This window comes from Papio anubis, chromosome 5, assembly GCF_008728515.1.
Source record: "Papio anubis isolate 15944 chromosome 5, Panubis1.0, whole genome shotgun sequence".
NCBI classification, from domain to species: Eukaryota; Metazoa; Chordata; class Mammalia; order Primates; family Cercopithecidae; genus Papio; species Papio anubis.
The window spans coordinates 76,241,785-76,267,831 of NC_044980.1; the positions used below are offsets into that span (position 1 = coordinate 76,241,785).

The 26,047-nt window shown below is 36.6% G+C and overlaps 1 protein-coding gene across 1 annotated transcript in view; it reads left to right on the forward strand.

The window, feature by feature from the left end:
* Positions 1 to 24,059, forward strand: part of XRCC4 (X-ray repair cross complementing 4) — a 287,640-nt gene extending 263,581 nt beyond the window's left edge. Inside the window, exon 8 of the mRNA XM_031666287.1 lies at positions 23,438 to 24,059. Within this exon, the coding sequence (XP_031522147.1) occupies positions 23,438 to 23,549 (112 nt within the window). The 3' untranslated portion in view covers positions 23,550 to 24,059. The remainder of the gene's footprint in view (positions 1 to 23,437) is intronic.
* The last annotated feature ends 1,988 nt before the right edge of the window (positions 24,060 to 26,047 follow it).

Here is a 26,047-nt window from a genome sequence, read left to right on the forward strand (position 1 = left end):
GATTTAGAATTTCTGTGGTATTTGAAATCCTACTCTTCTTAAGAAATGATAAGGGAAATTCATTATTTGTTTTTACCTAATATTTATTTTAAGTAGTAACTATTTCACCTAAAGAATACTTATTTGATTATGATTCAACACTCAAATTAAATTAAGGAGCTGAGAGAAGATAGAAAATTTAAATTTATAACTTTGGGTGAAACCTAAAAGCTGGACTATTCTCCTCTGTCCTGAAAATACAATAGAACTTTAGACCTAGAATGGACCTTCAAATGCAGAAATGGCCTATTAACCCACCCTACCTAAATTTTAGATATTTGCATTGGGTTTGTTTGGATTAGAAGAGTCTATCATTATTTTAATAAAATTAAAATATAAACAAACTTTTACCTTAAATGTACGGTGGCCTGATATAGCAATCAACTCAATTTTTGTTAGGATAAAAGTTGCTTACGAAAACAATTATTATTGTTAGAATAAGAATTACTTATAATCATTAACAGCTAAGTATTTTTTACAAGTTTTGGGAAATTGTCACATACTACATGTTTAATAGTATTTTATGTGTAACATGAGAATTTTTATGTACATATCTACAAATACAAAAAAGCCTTCTGTAAGAAAAGATGTGTTCCTGTCATTAGATTTAGAACTTCAAATGGATTTTTAATCCTACAAATCAGTACTTTGTACATTCTTCACTGTAGCATATTATAATTAATTGTTTAATATAGTTTTGATCAACTAGATTGTGAGATTTTCAAGGACAGGAATGTTGTTTATCTTTTCATCTCAGAGGCTAGCACAATGCCTGACATTGAGAAAATACTGGTTGAAGTAAGGAATATTTGAAAAACAGGATTTTACAATTGAGTTGATTATTAGTTAACTTTTTATAATTGCTACCTCTAATAGCTCTTCTATGTAATAGACTAAGTAGTCTTTATAGAATGGTCTGAAAATATCTGTTATTTATAACTTTTCTGAAAAGTTTGTCCTGAGTTTAAGTTTAAAAATAAGCTTTTTTTTTTAAAAAAAAAAGACCATTTCTTAAGTTGCAAGTCTCCTATATGTGGAAACTACACATAAGCAACCATGGTTCCTGCCTTCTGAACACTTAATATTCTTACAGATGGGTTTTTTCTTTTTTTTTTTTAATTATTATACTTTAAGTTCTAGGGTACATGTGCATAACGTGCAGGTTTGTTTCATATGTATACTTGTGCCATGTTGGTGTGCTGCACCCATCAACTCATCAGCACGCGTCAACTCGTCCTTTACATCAGATATAACTCCCAATGCAATCCCTCCCCCCTCTCTCCTCCCCATGATAGGCCCCGGTGTGTGATGTTCCCCTTCCCGAGTCCAAGTGATCTCATTGTTCAGTTCCCACCTATGAGTGAGAACATGCAGTGTTTGGTTTTCTGTTCTTGCAATAGTTTGCTGAGAATGATGGTTTCCAGCTGCATCCATGTCCCTACAAAGGACACGAACTCATCCTTTTTTTGTGGCTGCATAGTATTCCATGGTGTATATGTGCCGCATTTTCTTAATCCAGTCTGTCACTGATGGACATTTGGGTTGATTCCAAGTCTTTGCTATTGTGAATAGTGCCGCAGTGAACATACGTGTGCATGTGTCTTTATAGCAGCATGATTTATAATCATTTGGCTGTATCCCCAGTAATGGGATGGCTGGGTCATATAGTACTTCTAGTTCTAGATCCTTGAGGAATTGCCGTACTGTTTTCCATAATGGTTGAACTAGTTTACAATCCCACCAACACTGTAAAAGTGTTCCTATTTCTCCACATCCTCTCCAGCACCTGTTGTTTCCTGACTTTTTAATGATTGCCATTCTAACTGGTGTGAGATGGTATCTCATTGTGGTTTTGATTTGCATTTCTCTGATGACCAGTGATGATGAGCATTTTTTCGTATGTCTGTTGGCTGTATGAATGTCTTCTTTTGAGAAATGTCTGTTCATATCCTTTGCCCACTTTCTGATGGGGTTGTTTGTTTTTTTCTTGTAAATTTGTTTGAGTTATTTGTAGGTTCTGGATATTAGCCCTTTGTCAGATGAGTAGATTGCAAAAATGTTCTCCCATTCTGTAGGTTGCCTGTTCACTCTGATGGTAGTTTCTTTTGCTGTACTCTTTAGTTTAATTAGATCCCATTTGTCAATTTTGGCTTTTGCTGCCATTGCTTTTGGTGTTTTAGACATGAAGTCCTTGCCCATGCGTATATCCTGAATGGTATTACCTAGGTTTTATTCTAGGGTTTTTATGGTATTAGGTCTAACATTTAAGTCTCTAATCCATCTTGAATTAATTTTCATATAAGGAGTAAGGAAAGGATCCAGTTTCAGCTTTCTACTATGGCTAGCCAATTTTCCCAGCACCATTTATTAAATAGGAATCCTTTCCCCATTTCTTGTTTCTCTCAGGTTTGTCAAAGATCAGATGGCTGTAGATGTGCGGTATTATTTCTGAGGACTCTGTTCTGTTCCATTGGTCTATATCTCTGTTTTGGTGCCAGTACCATGCTGTTTTGGTTACTGTAGCCTTGTAGTATAGTTTGAAATCAGGTAGGGTGATGCCTCCAACTTTGTTCTTTTGACTTAGGATTGTCTTGGCAATGCGGGGTCTTTTTTGGTTCCATATGAACTTTAAAGCAGTTTTTTCCAATTCTGTGAAGAAACTCATTGGTAGCTTGATGGGGATGGCATTGAATCTATAAATTACCTTGGGCAGTATGGCCATTTTCACGATATTGATTCTTCCTATCCATGAGCATGGTATGTTCTTCCATTTGTTTGTGTCCTCTTTTATTTCACTGAGCAGTGGTTTGTAGTTCTCCTTGAAGAGGTCCTTTACATCCCTTGTAAGTTGGATTTCTAGGTATTTTATTCTCTTTGAAGCAATTGTGAATGGAAGTTCATTTCATGATTTGGCTCTCTGTTTGTCTGTTACTGGTGTATAAGAATGCTTGTGATTTTTGCACATTAATTTTGTATGCTGAGACTTTGCTGAAGTGGCTTATCAGCTTAAGGAGATTTTGGGTTGAGATGATGGGGTTTTCCAAATATACAATCATGTCATCTGCAAACAGGGACAATTTGACTTCCTCTTTTCCTAAGTGAATACCTTTTATTTCTTTCTCTTGCCTAATTGCCCTAGCCAGAACTTCCAACAGTATGTTGAATAGGAGTGGTGAGAGAGGGCATCCCTGTCTTGTGCCAGTTTTCAAAGGGAATGCTTCCAGTTTTTTCCCATTCAGTATGATATTGGCTGTGGGTTTGTCATAAATAACTCTTATTATTTTGAGATATATTCCATCAATACCAAATTTATTGAGAATTTTTAGCATGAAGGGCTGTTGAATTTTGTCAAAGGCCTTTTCTGCACCTATTGAGATAATCATGTGGTTTTTGTCTTTGGTTCTGTTTATATGCTGGATTATGTTTATTGATTTGCATATGTTGAACCAGCCTTGCATCTCAGGGATGAAGCCCACTTGATCATGGTGGATAAGCTTTTTGAGGTGCTGCTGGATTCGGTTTGCCAGTATTTTATTGAGGATTTTTGCATCGATGTTCATCAGGGATATTGGTCTAAAATTCTCTTTTTTTGTTGTGTCTCTACCAGGCTTTGGTATCAGGATGATGTTGGCCTCATAAAATGAGTTAGGGAGGATTCCCTCCTTTTCTATTGATTGGAATAGTTTCAGAAGGAATCGTGCCAGCTCCTCCTTGTACCTCTGGTAGAATTCAGCTGTGAATCCACCTGGTCCTGGACTTTTTTTGGTTGGTAGGCTATTAATTATTGCCTCAATTTCAGAGCCTGCTATTGGTCTATTCAGGGATTCAACTTCTTCCTGGTTTAGCCTTGGGAGCGTGTAAGCGTCCAGGAAATTATCCATTTCTTCTAGATTTTCTAGTTTATTTGCGTAGAGGTTTTTATAGTATTCTCTGATGGTAGTTTGTATTTCTGTGGGGTCGGTGGTGATATCCCCTTTATTTTTTTTTTATTCCGTCTATTTGATTCTTCTGTTTTCTTCTTTATTAATCTTGCTAGCAGTCTATCAATTTTGTTGATCTTTTCAAAAAACCAACTCCTGGATTCATTGATTTTTTGGAGGGTTTTTTGTGTCTCTATCTCCTTCAGTTCTGCTCTGATCTTAGTTACTTCTTGCCTTCTGCTAGCTTTTGAATGTGTTTGCTCTTGCTTCTCTAGTTCTTTTAATTGTGATGTTAGAGTGTCAGTTTTAGAACTTTCCAGCTTTCTCTTGTGGGCATTTAGTGCTATAAATTTCCCTCTACACACTGCTTTAAATGTGTCCCAGAGATTCTGGTACATTGTATCTTTGTTCTCATTGGTTTCAAAGAACATCTTTATTTCTGCCTTCATTTCGTTATGTACCCAGTAGTCATTCAGGAGCAGGTTGTTCAGTTTCCATGTAGTTGAGCGGTTTTGATTGAGTTTCTTAGCCCTGAATTCTAGTTTGATTGTACTGTGGTCTGAGAGACACTTTGTTATAATTTCTGTTCTTGTACATTTGCTGAGGAGTGCTTTACTTCCAATTATGTGGTCAAATTTGGAATAAGTGCGATGTGGTGCTGAGAAGAATGTATATTCTGTTGATTTGGGGTGGAGAGTTCTGTAGATGTCTATTAGGTCCGCTTGGTGCAGAGTTGAGTTCAATTCCTGGATATCCTTGTTAATTTTCTGTCTCGTTGATCTGTCTAATGTTGACAGTGGGGTGTTGAAGTCTCCCATTATTATTGTGTGGGAGTCTAAGTCTCTTTGTAAGTCTCTAAGGACTTGCTTTATGAATCTGGGTGCTTCTGTATTGGATGCATATATATTTAGGATAGTTAGCTCTTCCTGTTGAATTGATCCCTTTAACATTATGTAATGGTCTTCTTTGACTCTTTTGATCTTTGTTGGTTTAAAGTCTGTTTTATCAGAGACTAGGACTGCAACCCCTGCTTTTTTTTCCCCCCATTTGCTTGGTAGATCTTCCTCCATCCCTTTATTTTAAGCCTATGTGTGTCTCTGCATGTGAGATCAGTCTCCTGAATAGAGCAGACTGATGGGTCTTGACTCTTTATCCAGTTTGCCAGTCTGTGTCTTTTAATTGGAGCATTTAGTCCATTTACATTTAAGGTTAATATTGTTTTGTGTGAACTTGATCCTGTAATTATGATATTAACTGGTTATTTTGCTCATTAGTTGATGCAGTTTCTTCCTAGCATCAGTGGTCTTTACATTTTGGCATGTTTTTTAATGGCTGGTACCGGTTGTTCCTTTCCATGTTTCGTGCTTCCTTCAGGGTCTCTTGTAAGGCAGGCCTGGTGGTGACAAAATCTCTAAGCATTTGCTTATCTGTAAAGGATTTTATTTCTCCTTCACTTATGAAACTTAGTTTGGCTGGATATGAAATTCTGGGTTTAAAATTCTTTTCTTTAAGAATGTTGAATATGGCCCCCTCTCTCTTCTGGCTTGTAGAGTTTCTGCCAAGAGATCTGCTGTTAGTCTAATGGGCTTCCCTTTGTGGGTAACCCGACCTTTCTCTCTGGCTGCCCTTAACAGTTTTTCCTTCATTTCAACTTTGGTGAATCTGATAATTACGTGTCTTGGAGTTGCTCTTCTCGAGGAGTATCTTTGTGGTCTTCTCTGTATTTCCTGAATTTGAATATTGGCCTGCGTTACTAGGTTGGGGAAGTTCTCCTGGATGATATCCTGAAGAGTGTTTTCAACTTGGTTCCATTTTCCCCCTCACTTTCAGGCACCCCAATCAGATGTAGATTTGGTCTTTTCACATAATCTCATACTTCTTGAAGTCTTTGTTCATTTCTTTTTCCTCTTTTTTCTTTAGACTTCTCTTCTCGCTTCATTTCATTCATTTGATCCTCAATCGCTGATACTCTTTCTTCCAGTTGATCGAGTCGGTTACTGAAGCTTGTGCATTTGTCACGTATTTCTCGTGTCATGGTTTTTATCTCTGTCAGTTCGTTTATGGCCTTCTCTGCATTGATTATTCTAGTTATCCATTCTTCCATTCTTTTTTCAAGATTTTTAGTTTCTTTGCGCTGGGTACGTAATTCCTCCTTTAGCTCTGAGAAATTTGATGGACTGAAGCCTTCTTCTCTCAGCTCGTCAAAGTCATTCTCCATCCAGCTTTGATCCGTTGCTGGCAATGAGCTGCGTTCCTCAGTTGAAAATGCAGAAATCACCTGTCTTCTGTGTCACTGGCGCTGGGAGCTGGAGACTGGAGCTGTTCCTATTCAGCCATCTTGCTTCGCCCCCCGGGTTTTTTCAGTTGTTCCTTTTAGTCACTTCCAAATTTCTTTGTTACAGAAAAGTGTTCATTGATAAAAATAGGAAATATTGAACGTGCTTTTTCTCTTACAATATGACAAATGGGCCTATTTTTTATAGAAGGCAGTAAAAGAATATACTTTACCCATTTAAAACATTAAGATTTAAGTTTTTATTATCTGTAGAAGCCCAATAACATTTTGAAGGGAGTCTTGGAAGTTATGTACATTTTAAGGGAATTATGACCAGACTGTTGAATTCAGCTGCATGTTTTCCGTGCATGTTTAGAGCCTGTTGGATTTTCATGGTTGTCTTTTGGGGCTGCATGTGAATTTATGTATGACAACTTTCCTCATTCCAGATAACTGTTAGAGTTTCTTGGTTTAACGTTTTAATTTCTGTTTATGGTTTCTGATTTTTGAAATCTGATTCTTTTTCTTGGTTTGTTATTGATTGTGAGATTGAGGGTAATAATTTCCTATTGATTATGTGGTCACATTTCAGAATAAAGGATGTCTAGAGCTGAAGACTTTATTTCAGCTTTCACTTACTTAAATTATCAAGAAAGAAGTATGATTGCTGGTTTGCTCTGTTTTTTCTCAATAACCAGATATAAGAGGTTTAAATTGACTACATTCATAAACCTTTAATAATCATAATTTAATGAAACGTAGGTTAATAGAAAACCCAACTAACTAGTCTCCTAGTAGTTGGGTTCTGAGTGTATGTGTGCTTAGAAGTTGACCAGCATTTGTTAGTGAGACTTTCAGCCATTAGGTTTGAAACACCATTCATTTAACCACAACTCTCTCTTCCCAATCATTCCAGTGGAGTGGGATATAACTAAGCTAATGGTGTTAGTGTAAACTTGTAAGCATTTAAATTTATAAACATCCAAAACAACTTGAAAAATAAACATTTGAAGTTACCTCAGAAAGGCAAGTGAGCCAACTACTGGCAGCTATAGTTGTCAGAGATTAAAATTTCATTTCTGAGCCATAAATAAGATTTAAATGTTTTTCTATGTGATAACATTTCTAAAAAGTTTATAATGTTGCCCTCTGATTTAGAATGGATTTTATTTTGTGTAAATTGTGTATGAAACTTGCTATAGCTTTTTTCACACTCAACTCTAAGAGAAGGCAAATTACCTTGACGAGGATTTTTGGTAAATTTATTCAACAGAACCTCAGTTCTTTATTACAAGGAACTATTCTTAATTCTGAATGAAACAATTCTAAATCATTGTCCCTGTCCTCAAGTTACTTACAAGATAAGTAATAAAGATGTCCACAATTAAAGTCTATGGTTGACACTCCTTCCACTGAGAGGCAGTTTCAATATGTGTGGGCTTTTTTGACTCATTTATAAACAGTAGAATACAGGAGAAGTGATGCTGCATGATTTCCGGAGCCTACATCAGAAAAGGCAACTTTGTGCTTAGAGCCCCAAGTTGTATATGTCAGACTACCTGAGACTTCCCTGTAGCAAGGAAGCCACACCAGTGTACACTCTCCAGTAGCCAGCCCTAGTCTTTGAGGCCTTCCAATCCATCCACCAGATATGAATGAAAGAGCTTTTGGATGACTCTCAGCCTTGTTTCGACCCCAGCTTTCTAGTATTCTCAGCTAAGACACTGACACCTTAGAGCAGAGACAAGCCATCCACACTGTGTCCTGGACAAATTGCAGACTCACATTAAACAGAAGCATAACAAAATGGTCTTTATTTTATGCCAGTAAGTTTGGGGTGGTTTATTACACAACTGTGATTACTGGAACAAAGACTTACTTGATTTAGTATATACTATGGGTGAATAGGAGATAATGACCTTCTCTCCTGGAGGAGTCTTGGGAAGCCTCATGAAACAATGACATATGAACTTGGCAAGATAATGACCTTCTCTCCCAGAAGAGTTGTGGGAAGCTTCACAGAAACAATGACATATGAACTTGGCTTTGAATGATGAGACTACTAAGAAGTCTACTAAGTAAAGAAGGTAGAAGAGTCCTAAAAGTGAGGGAGATGTGTGGAATAGCCTGGAGGCTAAGAAAGAATAGTGTGTTTGGTGAATGACAAGAAGTTTGGTGTGGAAAGAGCATTAGATAGTTAGAGCCAGAATGGTGGTCAAGAAGCTAGAAGTTGTACAATAATTTTTTTGTTATGCCAAGGAAATTTCAACTGTAGCCTTGTAGGAGTAGAACATAATAATCAATTTGCCTTGCAGAAAGATAACTAATTATCAGCAGTGTGGAAGGGAGGCTAAAAGGGAAAGAAGTGAAAGGCAAGGAGAACAGGTAATTGTTATGTACATAGTTCAGATGACAGATGATTGAGGTTGAGATATGTAGCTTTGTTGTAATAGCAAAATAAGATCAGTTAGATAACAGTGGTTGTTTGAATTGGTAAATTAATTATGTATTGAATTCATATGGTCAAGGCATAATAAAGACTGCAGTCCACCCTGCATTTTGGCAAATTAAATCAATGCCTTTATAAAACATTAATTTTATTAAATGTATTAATATTGCTGAATGACACCTAAAAGCTTCCTCCACTATGAAGTTCAGAGAATTATTATTTTTAATCTCATTTTTATATTGTCATTAAGCCATTGATTATAGCAGGTCATTTAAAGAAATGAGACCACATTGTATCAGTTAAATTCTCTAATGGAACCATGTGTTATATGCACTCCATTCCTCAAAATGAACATTAGTTCAGAGTAAAGTCCTGAAAAAATTAGTAATTTGTGTAATTGTAAAGATTTTACAGTCAGAAAATATGTATAGTATGTTTAGTTAATATAGTTATGTAAACATAACACACAGCTGTGGTCAATGGCATTCTGTATGGATTTGATTGACTTTTAAATAGCATTTGAAGTTACTTCACATATTTTTAGTGTGACAAATAAAAGTTCAGCAGTGACATACAACTTCTTATTGAAATCATAATACCATACATATTAAAGACTTTTCCAGGGCAAAAAATGGCTGGATAGGTCTTTCTCCAGTAATTCTGAGCATAGACTTGTGTTGCCTTATCTACACAGCAAATTGCTACCGACCGTGGAATACAGTGATCTGTTTTAAAAGCCTTCTGCCTCTCTGTACATTTTGGGTTTACTTTACAGTTTGGTTATATTTAAAACATCAATTTAAAAGTTTAATATTTTTAATTCAAAATCAAAAGTGACAGAATTTTATAGATTTCTCTCTGACTTATTCTAGTGCTGACCCCTTTTTAATATCTTTAAGAAAGAACACCTTCCAGAATTTGAATAGTCTTGCTTTATAGATTCACTTTTCATTCACACATAAGTCTTCTTTAAAAATTCAAGCTGCAAAAGTAACACAAGAAGAGAAAACTAAACACCATATGTTCTCACTCATAAGTGGGAGTTGAACAATGGGAACACATGGACACAAGGAGGGGGAACATCACACACCAGGACCTGTCAGGAGATGGGGGGGTTGGGGGATGTATAGCATTAGGAGAAATACCTAATGTAAATGACTAGCTGATGGGTGCAGCAAACCACCATGGCACCTGTATACCTATGTAACAAACCTGCACATTCTACACATGTAACCCAGAACTTAAAGTATAATAAAAAAAAAAAAAAAATTCAAGCTGCAGAATCTTCCTTAGTCAACCATTTCATGGAAAGCCTAGAGAAATATTCAGCAGAGCATTAAACCAAATATGAAGCCCTTCTAAGCTCGTGGCCCTGTGTGATGTACAGCACCGGTCACATTCCCATGATGGTTCTTTAACAATCAGCCTTGCTCTTTAGAACCGTTGGAGTGAAACACAGCATTCTGTTTTGTTATCCCCCAGACAAGGGCTACTGTAAGTTTGTATTTAAGGGAATTCAGAAGTTCAGCATTGCTTCTGCCTTGGATTGATTGTTTGCTCACTTTAAATCCCATGTCTCTAGCTCAGTCTCTGACTCACAATAGACACTCAATAAATAGTGGATGGGTAAGTGATAGATGATAGTGGTCGCCAGCCTGTCTCAATGATTCTAGTTCAGTTATCTCTCAGTAAGACCCAATGGCCGTTTCTTTGAGCTGTAGATAATATTACACTGACCTTGCAGATCCCTCTTCCAACCAGCTTGGGGGATTTCTTTTAACTCGGGGCCCCTGCTCTTGCTCGACCTCTTTCTCTACTCAGTTTTCCTGAAATCTATTTAATTCAGCAGATTGGAATAATAATTAAGCCCTAATAACAAAGTTAAGACTAGAGTGGTAGGCAAAATAGGACATCACCCACCCTCTTCCCCCAGAGATGTCTACGTCTTAATTCCTGGAACCTGAGAATATGTTAGACCACATAGCAATGGGAAATTAAGGCTACAGATGGAAATAAGGTTGAAAATCAGCAGACCTTAAAAACAGTGAAATTATCCTGGATTATCCAGTTAGGTCCAATATAATCACAAAGGGCCTTAAGTAGAAAAGAGTGGCAGAAGAAGAAAGTCAGGGGAAGAGATAAGACTAAGCAAGCAACGTCAGAATGATGTGTAGTGAGAAGGAGTCCACCTGCCATTGCTGGCTTTGAAGACAGAGGAAGGGAGTGGCCTCTACAAGCTAAAACACACATACACACACACACAGAAACAGCTTCTCCACTAGTGCCTCCAGAGAAGTACACAACTCTGCCAACTTCTTGACTTTTGATCAGTGAGATCTGTCAGACTTCTGACCTCTAGAACTGTAAGATGATATATTGGCATTGTTCTAAGGCATTACGTTATGGTAATTTGTTGCATCAGCCATAGGAAACAAAAAGCACTCATTCCACGCTATGGTGAAACTACCACCCTTGGTCCCAGTTTAGAAATCACTATCCTCCATGGCTGGTATTTTTGTCTACCCCTTCTCTTGATAGCTAAAAGTAGAGTTCTGTCTTCTTTTTTGTGTATTTCTGTTTTCCTTCAGTTTATGGTTTCAGACTAATGGATGTTGTTTTCTCAGCAAGGAAGGTAATACAGCCTATTCCAGAAGACACTAGTTTCTTGGGATGTTAATGGTGAAGAAATTGTGAGATTGTGAGAAAAGAGGCTTCTGCCACCAAATTCATTTGGAAAACCTGGGTTAAACAAGGTTCTTTTCTCTTAAAGCACTTACAAATATATATAATGTATGCGTAAGGTTAAAAAAAAAAAAACCAACAGTTTAAGAGAATATTCAGCAAAGGTATCCCTCTTAGCTAAAATTCCTCTCAGCAGCTACCATTTACCTGTGTATCCTCCCATAGCTATTCTAGACACTTGAGCACATACATACATATATACATGCACATTTGGTATAATGTATATACACACACATTCTGGTTTTCTGTATATACTCTTCTACACATTGCTTTTGTTCTTCCTAATTAACAGATTTCCCAATTAACAGAAATTTTAGTGTATAATATGTATATGAAAGACTAAGAGAACTTAGTAGATGAAGACATTTTCTGAACATTTTGGACCACATTTTTTTTAGAGAATATCTTACAGAACTACTTTTTGAGACACACTGCACACAACCAAGCTGCCTTCCTCAGAAGAAAAAAACATCCTCTGGATTAGAAATAAGAGTTAATGATGACCCCCCACACTCATTAGAATGGCCTAATGTAAAGGGTATGGATTTTGGATTTTAACCTAGGCTAAAATCCTGGCTCCATTACTGACTTGACTGCCTGCTCACCCATGCTTACTGGCTGCGTGGTTTCGGGTACATTGCTTAACTTTATTGAGCCTTCTTATTAATACGCTCTCATGTATTCAATTATTTGTTATTTGGTTAATACATGCAATCAGTGGAACTTTTATGTGCTAACAATTGTTCCAAGTCAAACAAAGCAGAATCCCCCTAACTGGAGAGGCTTCTAGGCTAGTGAGGGAAGTTTCATTTGTAGCACAGCAAGCGGCAGTAAGCTCACAGATCACCTGGCTTGTCTTAAAGGAGTAACTTTCCACCAGCGTGCCAATTTTCCACTTTTATAGGCATAGATCAACAGTAGCAAATGTCACCTATATGATTTCAAAACTTGGAATTTATGCAGGACATTTCAAGTATTGATTTTTTAAGTATCTTTGTACTTTGGTATTGTTTAATGAATTACCAGAACAGTTTTATTTATCTGAATAAAGTACAGCAAGAGTGACAAAATCTTTAGTCATTATGAAATTATGGAATTTCTCTGTAAGTGACTTGCATCCTTGTAGATTCTGGGTATGTTCATCTTAGTGGTTGACTTTAAAATTTGAATTCTCCAGAACAATATAATCTTATTTTCAAATCTATAATATATGTGTATTTTACAGGAAAATTTTAGAATTCTCATCCTTTCCCAATATCTATAAAGCATGTCAATTCATTTTAACATTAAGTGTATTCACTCTTTATTATTCTGTTCATTCTATTTCCATTTTCTTCCTGCTCTTGATGAATTTAAACAAATTCTTATTCATTAGAAAAGTCTTATTCATTAGAAAAAGATATCTTTAGGAATGTAACTGAAAATAACAAATGCAATTTCTTTTATTTGCCATTTTGTCTGCCAGAAAGTTTCAGCTTCTCTTTTATTTTCTAGGCCAACGAAATGACGTGTAGGCTTAGTGAATTCCAGGCAATGTTCAGCACTGGTTTTACTGAATCTGGATGACTTCAGTCTGTTAATTTATTTAGGAGATGGTTTTGGTTTTTATAAGGTCAGCTAGAAATTTGTAGGCTACTTTTCCCACTTATTCTAAGATCAATTTTTTTTAATACTAACATTTAAAATTTGAAAATACAGTGGTAACTTTGGTGATGTCAAATCTTTAAGCACATTATTTAAAACTTTTCCATTTAAGAGGTGTTTCCATAATTGATTTTATTTCATAATGGGAATTCTGTTAAGGTCAATCTGATAGCTGCTTAGTTATTTAATAGCAGCAAGTACCTGATATTTTGATTTGGCTGGTTTTTAAGGTCATTTCGATTAAAGTTTCATTTGATGTGTTCTAAAAACAAACCGTAAAATATTTGGCTTTTTTTTTTTTTTTTTTTTTTTAACCAAATGATGTGTGCCCCAGCCAGTGCTTAGGATGGATTCTCAATTTGTATACTGCCCTTACCTTACCTCTCATCTTCATCCCCCTCCCCATATCTGAGCTTTTCCCTAGTCCTCATTGGTGATGAGGAGGATGGATGCCAGGGAAGTTTGTGATAAAACAAAGATATATATACTTTTGTTATTTTAACATGAGTAAAACAACTGCCTCAGAATGTCCTGCCATGGTGGATAGGCAGGAATTGACCATTTGCTGGATTTTTGCCGTGACTGCTGCAGTCTGAGAATTTGAGACTTCATTCTCCCCAAAAGAAAACATTGCCTGTTCTTCTTGTCTGTAATAAATCATGAACATAGCATTATTCTTCCAGGCGATTCTTCTCAACTCCAGATAATTTAGAGTGGGTGAGACTCATTAGCCTGAAGTGTATTTTCAGGTTTGTCAGTCAGAGTTGTATAGAGAGCCAGTGTTTGGGTGGCAAGTGGAAACAGCACAAGCCGTGGGCACACAAAGTCAACTTGGCCCTTGGCGTCTGTGACAACGCTCCTCCCTGGTTTTACTCATTTTTAGAGCCATTCCTTTTTTGACTCATTTCTTTCTCTAGCTGTCTGTCCCTACAATTTTAATATTCTCCACTCTTTCTTACTAAACCTTTTCTCTCTGATGGTCTCTTCTCTGGGTGATCATTTCAACTCACCCAGTTGCCTTATAGCAATGACTGCTGTCTTGGTGCATCTAGTCCAGACATCTCTCCTGAGTCCTATACCTGTGTATTTGTTACCCTATTCAACATATATCTGCATTTGAATATCCTTTGGGCACTTCAAACTCACCTGTTATGTCTGAAACTGATGTCTTTATGCCTAATCCTAAACCTTCTCCTCTTCTGTGTCACCATCTTCACAATAGCCAAAGCTACAAAATCTAGAATTCTGAGAATATTGTCACGGAAGAGAAATAATAAGATCCAGAACCATTCTCTCATGAAATAGCAGATCGGATCCCAGAGTATTACGTGTGTGCATACAAAGATACACTGACACAAATCACACACACACACACATACACACACACACTCTCCATTGTTCAAAGAGTAATATTGCATAGTTTTGCATGGTTTTGAAATTTAAATAAATATAATCATTTATTTAATTGTGTGTATTTTTTTTAAGAGATGGGGTCCCACTCTATCACCCAGGCTGGCGTGCAATGGCATGATCATAGTTCACTGCATCCTCAAACTCCTGGGCTCAAGGGATCCTCCTGCTTCAGCCTCTTGAGTAGCTAGCACTACAGATGTGTACCACCACACACAGCTAATTTATTTTTTACCTTTTTTTTTTCTACAGACAGAGTCTCACTGTCTTGCCCAGTAGTATGGTCTCATACTTCTCATACTACTAGGCTCAAATGATCCTCCCGCCTCAGCCTCCCAAAGTGTTAGGATACAAGTGTGAGCCTTGCTCTTTTGCTCAACATTATGCTTAAGATTCATATATGTGTATAACTCTATAATCTCGTCCATTATATGAAAATTTAATAATTAATTCCCCTATTTTCCTGTGGAGAGACATTTGGGTAGTTCTTGTTTTTCACTGTTGTAAACAATGCATCTATGATTGGGTACATATCTCCTGATACACCCAATGTTTCTCAAGGGAACGTACCTATGAGTGGAATTCCTAAGTTATAGGAATATACCTTCATATTCCTTGACACTTATTGCCAAATTGTTTTATAAAAAGGTTTCAAACATTTGTTCTCCTACCAGCAATAATTTATCTAGTTATTCTACATCCTCCAAAATCTTTGATATTATTGTACATTTTAATTTTTGCTTATCTGGTGTAAACTATTTCACATTGGCTTTAATTTGCATTTTCTTGGTCATTAATGAAGTTGAGCTTATTATCATATGCTTATTTACCTCCATTATTCCCCTTTTTGGAAGTTCCTATAGTCTTTGGCATATGTTTTGATTTTTAAAAAATCGTTAATAGGAGTTCTTTGGATATTCTTTGTTACTAGCATATGTTGCAGTATCTCCTCACAGTTTGTGTCGTGTCATTTCATTCTCTTTAAGGTATCTATTGATAAACAGAAGTACTTACTTCAAATGCAATCCAGTGTATCAATCTTTATCTTAATGGTTTTCGATTTCTGCCTTGAACAAACTTTCTTATTTCAAAGTAATAAAGACATTCCCCTGTATTTTCTTCTAAAAGCTTTAAAGCTTTGCCTTTCTCACTTAAGTGTTTAATTCACCTGGAATCATACTTGTTTGACTTTTGACACAAAAAATTTGAATTCTATGTGTGTTGTATAGGTAGAGATATAGTTAGGCCTCAAAAAATTAGTTATTTTACCTAAAATAACAATTTATTTTTTTAATTTAGATCGTTGTTTGTGTCAAAGTCGAACAAGCATGATTCTTCAAGTGTTATGGTGCCATCAATCACTATTCATTTTCCTGCATCTCTCTGTTTGCTCAGGTTGACACTATGACGTATTTCAGAAATACTACTCTCAGAATATATAAGTCACTCTAAACAATACTAATGCTTCTCGTTTGAGTAGGAAGGGATTGCTGTTCCAGCCATAGTGATACCATTTTAAACTTGGCTGAGAAAATGTCTTTACAAAATGAGACAAATATCATTTTAAAGATGTTATTAATTTAACTCCTATAAAGTTAAAAGAGAAGTCAATCATTTATTCTAATATTTTTAGAGAAACTTTCCCTGGATGAGACTTTGTTTTTAATAAATCTAGCTTTTGATGTACAGTGTTCATTGTTAGTTAGATGATGTAGTGCAATTTTGATTCAAGTTGTAGTTTGTGTATGTGTGTGTCTGCGTGTGTGTGTTTTAACACAGTATGAAATTCAACTAAGAGAACATAGAAATCTCTGCAACTATATTATTGAGAATATACACCACCTTTTAGTGAGAGTGTTATCTGGAGAAGTTTCATTATATTCTCTTTATTTGAAAGAAGACTTAGGCTTTAGCCTGTAACTTTAGTTTCTTATTCTGTCATTAATCTTTCCTCTTTAATTCACATTAATCATTTATTCCACAAATATTTCTTGAGAGCATGTATTTTGCAAAGTAGTCTATGCTGAACTATTCAAGCATAACAAATTCAGATTCAGGAACTGAAAGAGCTCTAAGATCATTTATAATAACCTCAGCCTTCCACAAATGAAGAAACTGGGGTCCAGCAGTGACCTGACCAAAATTTCTATTGAGATTCAGAATATCTAGTTTCAGAATATCCCCTATTGAACCACTTTGCCCACAGAAAACTATCCGAACATATACCTGAATGTTAAATATTAATATACTTATAGAGATGCCTAAAGCGATGTCACTCTTTATGAACAAATTATGTTATTTAGTTGTTACTTTCCAGCTATTTATAACATTGTTAAGATAAAAAGACACATTTGAAAAAATTAGATAAAGTCATTGTTTAACTGAAAGCTTTCTGAGAGCAGGAGTAACACATTTGTTCTATTTTCCTAACACAGTGAGCTGTTCATAGTGTATAATCAACAAGTACAGTATTGATTAAATAAACAAAACTATATATTGAAATATAAGATACAGATATTAGGTACTGTAAATGACTAGAGGAAATAAAATTATGAATATGAAATGAAATAGGAATATGAAAATAAAGTAAGTCTTTATGGAAGGTTTAGAATTTAAACAGAGCCATAACTAATGGCTATAATTTCATTAGGAACACCCAAGTTTCTATTTATTTGTTTCTCTCACCTTATATTAAAACTTTAGATACAGGTTCTCTGAGTTGTTTTTTTCAAATTATACCTCTAAGCATGATTCCTTAGAACAAGCATGTTTATGAAAAAAAATATAAAAATGCTAAGGTATATGTATAAGGATACTAATTGTTGTCTTGTTTATGAGGGCATTTAAATATTGAACCAACCCAAACCTCTATCAGTGAACTAATGGTTAGTATATCAAAATTAAAATTAATGATGAATATGGATCTAAAGTTTTCAGCATGAAAATACATCTCTAATGTATTATAGAGTAAAAATATCAAGCTGCAAAACTATAAATGTATAGAATGATCACATTTTTGTAAAAAAAAAAAAAAGGCTGTGAAAATACAAGTAATGCAAAATAAGATAGTAGCCATTTGTATTCGTCTTTTCTCACCCTGCTATAAAGACATGTCTGACACTGGGTAATTTATAAAGAAAAGAGGTTTAATCAACTCACAGTTCTGTAGGTTTCACAGGCTTCTGCTGCTGGGGAGGCCTCAGGAAACATATAATCATGATGGAAGGCAAAAGGGAAGCAGGCATATCTTCACATGACTGGCAGGAGAGAGAGAGCAAAAGGGGAAGTGCTGCACACTTTTAAACAATGAGATCTCATGAGAACTCACACACTATCACGAGAACAGCAAGGGGGATATCTGCCCCCATGATCCAGTCGCTTCCCACCAGGCCCCTCCTCCAACATTGGGGATTACAATTCACCATGAGATTTGGGTGCAGACACAAAGCCAGACCACATCATGCCATCCCCGGCCCCTCCCACATCCCCTTCTCACATTTCAAAACACGATCATGCCTTGCCAACAGTCCGCCAAAATCTTAACTCATTGCAGTGTTAGCTCAAATGTTCAAGTCCAAGGTCTCATGTGAGATAAGGCAAGTCTCTTCAACCTATGAGCCTGTAAAATCAAAACCAAGCTGGTTTCCTCCAAGATACAATGGGGTACAAGCATTGGGTAAGTGCTTCTATTCTAAGTGGGAGAAATTGGCCAAAACAAAGGGGCTACAGGCCCCATGCAAGTTCAAAAACCAGCATGGTAGTCATTAAATCTAAAAGCTCCCAGATAATCTCCTTTGACTCCATGTCTCACATCCAGGGCACAGTGATGCAAGGGGTAGACTCCCAGGTCCTTGGGAAACTCTGCCCCTGTGGCTCTCCAGGGTAGAGCCCCCATGCCTGCTTTCATAGGCTGGTGTTGAGTGCCTGCAGCTTTTCCAGATGCATGGCACAAGCTGATGATGGATCTACCATTCTGTGGTCTGGAGGACAGTAGCTGTCTTCTTACGGTTCCATTAGGCAGTGTCTCTTTGGGGACTCCAACTACACATTTTCCATCCACACTGCCCTAGTAGAGCTTCTCCATGAGGACTGTACCCCTGCAGCAGACTTCTGCCTGGACATCCAGGCACTTCCATACATCCTCTGAAACCTAGGTGGAGGCTCCCAAACCTCAGCTCGTGCACTTTACACATCTGCAGGCTTACCACCACATGGAAGACACCAAGGCTTGAGACTTGCACCCTCTAAAGCAATGGCCTGAGCTGCATTTTGGCCCCTTTTAGCAACAGCTGGAGCAGGAGCAGCCACAATGCGGGGTGCCATGTCCCAAGGCTGCACAGAGTAGCAGGGCCCTTGGGCTGGCCCACAAAACAAGTCTACCCTCCTAGGCCTCCTGGCCTGTGATGGGAGGGGCTGCCATGGAGATCTCTGAAATGCCTTGGAGGCACTGTCTTGGTTATTAACATTTGGCTCCTGTTTACTTGTGCAAATTTCTGCAGCCTTGAATTCCTCCCCAGAAAATGGGTTTTTCATTTCTACCATATGACAAGGCTGCAAAATTTTCACTTTTATTCTGCTTTCCTTTTAAATATAAGTTCCAGGTCATTTATTTGTTCATGCAGATGAGAGTAGGCTTTTAGAAGCAGCCAGGCCACACCTTGAATGCTTTGCTGCTTAGAAATTTCTTCCACCAGCAACCCTAAATCATCTTCTCAAGTTCAAAGTACAACAAATCCCTAGACCAGGGGCACAATGAAATGGTCTTTGCTAAAGCATAGCAAGAGTGACCTTTACTCCAGTTCTCAATAACTTCCTTATCTCCATCTGAGACCACCTCAGCCTGGACTTCATTGTCCATATCACCATCAGCATTTTGGTCACAACAATTTAACAAGTCTCTAGGATGTTCCAAACTTTCCCTCATCTTCCTTTCTTTTTCTGACCCCTCCAAACTCTTCCAACCTCTGCTTATTACCCAGTTCCAAAGTTGCTTCTATATTTTCACATACCTTTATAGCAATGCCCCACTTCTCTGGTTACACACATACTATCACAAGAATAGCAAGGGAGAAGTCCACCCCCATGATCCAATCACCTCCCAACAGGCCCTTCCTCCAACATTGAGTTCAAAAAGAGATTCAGGTGGGGACACAACCAAGCCATATCAACATTTTTGTGTTCTTTTTTATGCTTTTCAGAATTTACAAAATGTCTAACAATAAACATTTATTACCTGTAAAACTAATAAAACTGTTTTAAGAGTTGTGGAGAGAGTTCTAAATTTACTCTATTGACTCGCCATGGATATAAAAACTCAATGATCTCCATTCAGGACAACTTTTACTGAGTACCTGTTATGACTAGGCACTATGAACAGGAGTCAAAATCTATTTCTTAGCTCCTCATGACCTCAGAAGGAATTGTAAATTGTAAGTGAAGCACCAGGAATCTATTTATCCTTCAGTCTGGTCACTTCAGAATGGTCCTTTGGTCATATGCTGATTTTTTTAAAAACAAAATTGATAGATCTCTGTGTTCTGGTGCACAGTATCTAAACAATGGGCACAATTACGGAGATCTTTCCATGTCTGACTTTTTAAATATGATTTCAGCTTTTATTTTAGATACAGGGGGTACATGTGCAGGTTTATTATAGGGGTATGTTGCATGATGCTGAGGTTTAGGATAGGGATCTCATCACCCAGGTATTGAGCATAATCCCCAACAGGTAGTTTTTGAGCCCATGACCCCTCCCTAATCCCCAGTGTCTATTGTTTCCGTCTTTATGCCCATGTATATCCAAATGTTTAGCTCTCACTTGTAAGTGAAAACACAGGTATTTGGTTTTCTGTTCCTGCATTAATTTGCTCTGGATTATGGTCTCCAGCTGCATCCATGTTGCTACAAAGGACATTGCTTCATTCTTTTTGGTGGCTGTGTAGTATTCCATAGTGTATATGTACTATATTTTCTTTACCCAGTCCACCAATGATGGCCACCTAAGTTGATTCCATGTATTTGCTGTTGTGAGTAGTGCTGCAATGAACATGCCAGTGCATGTGTCTTTTTGGTAGAAAACTTTGGGTTTTTTGGGAGGAATATGCCCAGTAACAGGATTGCTGGATTGGATGGTAGTTATGTTTTAAGTTCTTTGACAAATCTCCAAAGTACTTTCCACTGTGGCTGAAGTAATTTACATTCCCACCAACAGTGTATAAGTGTCCCCTTTTCTCTACAGCCTCTTCCGCATATATTATTATTTGACTTTTTAATAACAGGCATTCTGATGGGTGTTAGATGGTATCTCATTGTGGTTTTGATTTGCATTTCTCTGATGAGTAGTGATATGTGGCATTTTTTTTCATATGTTTGTTGGCTGCTTGTGTGTCTTCTTTTGAGAAGCATCTGTTCGTGTCCTTTGCCCATTTATTAATGGGTCGATTTGCTTTTTGCTTGTTGATTTAAGTTCCATATAGATTCTGGATATTTGACCTTTGACAGATGCATATTTTGAGAATATTTTCTCCTATTCTGTAGGCTATTTACTTTGTTGATAGTTTCTTTTGCTGTGTAGAAACTCTTCAGTTTAATTAGGTCCTGCTTGTCAATTTTTGTTTTTGTTGCAATTGTTTTTGGGGACTTAGCCAAAAATTCTTTGCCAATGCCAATGTTGAGAAGGATATTTCCTAGGTTTTCTTCTAAGTTTTTTATAGTTTGAAATCTTACATTTGAATTTTTAATCCATCTCGGGTGAATGTTTGTATATGTTGAAAGGTAGGGCGATATGGTTTGGACTTGTGTCCACCCAAATCTTGTGTCTAATTGTAATTCTCAATCTTGAAGAAGGGGCCTGGTGGGAGGTGATTGGATCCTGGAGACAGATTCCCCCCTTGCCATTCTCATGATAGTGAGTGAGTTCTCATGAGATCTGGTTGTTTAAAAGTTTGTGGCATCTTCCCCCCGGCTTCCTCCTTCTCCAGCCGTGTAAGACGGGCCTGCTTCCCTTTCACCTTCTACCATGAGGCTTCTCAACCATGTTTCCTGTACAGCCTGTGGAACTGTGAGCCAATTAAAGCTCTTTTCTTTATAAATTACCCAGTCTCAGGTAGTTCTTTATAGGAATACAAGAATGGACTAATACATAGGGGCACACTTTCAATCTTCTGCAAATGGCTAGCCACTTTGCCGTGCACCATTTATTGTATCTGCCTTGCTTATTTTTCCATTTCTTACTTTTAATTGAGATAGTTCAGTTATCTCTTTTGCCTAGGAGGAGTACAAGCAACTCTAAGACATTTGGCCAGAGAAAAGTGTTTAATGTGTTTTGAGTTGACAAAGAAAACGTATACCTGTAATAATTATACTTTTATCCCATACTGTATCATTTTCTCCTCCTTTGGAATATATTTTTAGATATTTAATTACATGTTACAATAATTATGCCTGTATTTATTGTTAATTTTAACATTGCAAATCCCAGAGGGTAGCACTTGTCATCTTGAATGCATTAATGCCTAGCACCTTGGCACTCCTGTGATGATAATATTGTTTGAAATTGGCTTGCTCAGAATAAGACAGAACATGTCCCAGGTCTAGTGGCAGCCAACCATAGTTAATTGTCTCTAATCATGATGCCAAGGAGAACTCGTTTCTAATAATCTGTGCAACCAGGTAAGGGTGCAAGCTTTTGAAAATACTCATCATCTAAACATACTTGATATGTGGGGGTTTTCAATGGTTATTCTTCTCTGCTGTTAATGGAAACTCGTATGTAGTTTATGCAGTATTAGCAGATAATAATAATAGTTTCCAAATATTTTGTGGGAATTTATAAGCATTTTCATTTACATCAACTCATTTCATCTTTAGACCACCTCTAGAAAAGTACTAATATCTCAGTTTTACAGTGGAGAGAATAGAAGCCCAGTTAGTTTAAATGACTTGCCTAAAGTTACATAGCTAATATGAAATAGACCTGGGTTCAAACTTGTTTTTCCTGACTTCAAGTTCCATGCTTTCTCAGCTATACCAAGGTGCTGTAACTCCACCACGGCCTTCGAAGTTGGAAATAGAGGGGTATTACCAAGTGTTACTGGGTTAGCTCAACCTAATCATAATCACCCCGGAAGCCACCTCTAATTGATAATATTAAGCATACTTTATTTAGGTTCCACAGAGAACCACTGACAAGGTTTCTACAAGGATACTAACAGACACTCCAAAGCTTTACTTCTGATTGAGCTCTGTTATTCTCCAGCACAGTCTTTCTAAGACCAATTAATAGTGATCATGGCAGTCAGCCTGTTATCTTAGGGTTCAAAGAAAATATCTACATAAGTATAGCACTCAATCCATTGAAATAGTGACTACAATACTGAACCTGAGTAAAATTTAGTTCACTAAATGAAGATATGCAGATTCGATAAATGAATATGGGCCAACATTTCATCAACAACTGCTATAAATGTGAAAAATCATTATTTTTCATATATACACATAGTCATCCGACCCACTAAAGGTAGTTCATGGGACCATAACTTTCTGCTGCTAAGAGATTAAAATGCACGTTAATCGGTAGAATTTAAGAAAGCCAGAGTAAAATGTAAATTGTGATGAAATCATTAAAGGAGTAACTTGAAAAACCTTCTATATCCTGGCATAAAAGTGATTATAGCATAGAGGATAGAATATTTTATTTCTTGACCTCAATTATGAGTATTGTTATAGGTTTTTGAATTTTCCTGGGGTCAGAATAGAGACAGATTAATTCTAAAGCAGTTAGAGAAATTAGTCTCTTCATCTCTTTCCTTACAGTTAACAGCATAGAGAAGTAAATCTCAAAACCAATTTTGAAACAGGATTTGACTGTCATTTCACTTATGTGTCTCTTCATTTTCTTTTACTCTATAACAGAAGTTTTTAAAAATAAAACTATTTTGATTTTCTTTTCAACTCTAGGCCTGATTCTTCACTACCTGAGACATCGAAAAAGGAGCACATCTCAGCTGAAAACATGTCTTTAGAAACTCTGAGAAACAGCAGCCCAGAAGACCTCTTTGATGAGATTTAACAGTCTCAAAAAACACTTTGATGTTCACTAGACTATGTTTTCTATTCATTTCTTTAAAATGAAAAGGCAGAATTTCAAGTTAGCAGCTATTACTGTACCTTACAATTTAATTACATACACACTGAATTGAAACCATTGTGCAAAATGAATTACACATGTATACGAAGATAGTATTTGATGATGACACTGGCACATTATTCTAAACTATTCATTCAGCATGCCTATAATTACCTAAAATTTCAGACTTTTTGTTGCAAAGGCCACATTTATCATATTCATTCACACATATTATATGTGATAGCTATCTAACATCCTGTCTAGGAAGATTTTGAAAATAGGACAAAGAAAACATCCTTTTAAAATGTCTTCAGCCTTTTTTGAATAGACATATTAAAACATATTCTGAACACTGATGTTTGAGCATTTTAATTTGTGTAATGATGTATAAAATATAATTTTAGTTTGTACATAAACATTCTGAAAATCTGACAATAAAATTTTTGATACATTCAAGGTTTTGTGTTCTTAATAAAATGTGTTATTTAAGTTAACTTTTATTATAGTAAGTAACGGGTTTTTAGAAACTGCTCATTAATGTAAATGTAACCCCCTTTGTGGCAAAAAAAAAAAAAAGCATATTTTTTAGGGATTATTGATAAAAGATTTATCTTACACATACACGGGCCCTTCTTGAAGACAAGGACCTTGTCATAGCTCTTTGCAATAACATCCGGCACTATTGTCTTTGTAATCACTGTTTCTGCTTCTTAACCTTTCATTCTATCTTCACTTCTTACCTGTTTAATATCCATTCCTTCCATGTTACTCAAAGTTAACAATATCAGAGTTAGCCATGACCACCATGTTGCTAAATCCAGTGATTGGCCCATTCTTAGTCCTCATGTTATTAAGCCTGTCAGCACATTTTATATAGTTGATTGCTTCTCCCCAGTAAACATTTTCTTCACTTGACTTTTGCTATAGCATATGCTCTTTGTATTCCTCTTTCTTTCCAGTCACTAATTTTTTAGACCTTTTGGCTGATTCCTTCTCCTTTGCCCAACAGTTAAATGTTTGAATGCCCTGGGTTTAATTTTCAGCCCTCTTCTCTTCATTACCTACATTGTCACCCTAGGTTATTCTAGGTCGTTTGTGGTTTTGAATGCCATCTGTCTGCCGATATCTCCAAAATTAGCATAGTTTTCTTTGTAGTCAAATTTTATATATGCATGCATATATATGGATATACATGTGTGTATGTATAATTTATCTTTAACTTGTCACAAAAGGAGTTTCTTAAGATTTCTTAAAAATCGTTTGTATTAAATCTTGATACATCTTGGCATCTTTTTTTAAATACAGACGAGTACAGTTATCTACTTTTACCTTTCTTTAGATGTTTTAGCACATCCAAAGCAGAAATTTGATTATCCTGACCATCATTTCTTTTGCTGTCTTACATTTGGCAAATTTCACTACCACATACGCAGTTCCTTGAAGCTAAAAATCCAGGAATCCTCCTTGGTGTCTCTGCTTTCTTCTCCTTGCACATCCTGTTATTTTTACTTCCAAAATACAAATTGACTCTCCCTCTCTGTCTCTCCACTGCAGCTACACTGCTTCCGCACTGGTCTCCCTGCTTAATTTTCTATTCTCCTACAATGAAACCAAACTGAATTTTTAAATCTTAGATAAGATTATTTTCCTACCTGGACTAAAACCTACCAATAATAAACCATTGCCCTTTGAAAAAAGTCTGGACCTGTACCATGGCCTACAAAGTTTGATATGATGGCACCCCTGCTTACCTCCCCAACCTGATTTCTCACCCCTCTCTCTTTACTCCCCTTGCCCCTTGAGTAGGCCAGAGCTCAGAACCATTGTATTGCTAATCTGTCTGCCTAGAATGCTCATCTTCACAAGGTTGGTTTCTTTATCTTTCAGATATAGAACCAAATGTCATCTCCTCGGATTTCCCCGAAATATTTAGGGTTGTCCACCTTCCCAGTCACTCTCTGTCCCATTAAAATGTTTTTTTTCATTATGCATATCACTCTCTGGAATTACTTTTTCATGTCTCCTCTCCCGATGGAACATAAGCCCCATCACAGCAGAAACATGGCCATCTGCTTTACCTCTCTATCCCCAGTATTAAGAACAAGGTTCATAGAAGCTTAATTAGTGTTTGTTGAATGAATGCATGCATGTTTATCACATAGCAAGCACTCAAAAGTTTCTTTACTTACTAAACCATTTTGAAAGGATGAAAGATTGAAATTTAGCCAGATGACTTGATACAAAGAAATAATTATTCAGAAAGCTCAAGTACTCTTTGTGGTTAATGGTAAATAATAGGTATATATATGCATGCACATAGGTGTTTTGTTTTGTTTTGTTTTGTTTTTCAGACAGAGTCTCACTCCATCACCCAGGCTAGAGTGCAGTGGTGTGATCACAGCTCACTGTAACACCTCTGCCTCCCGGGTTCAAGAGATTCT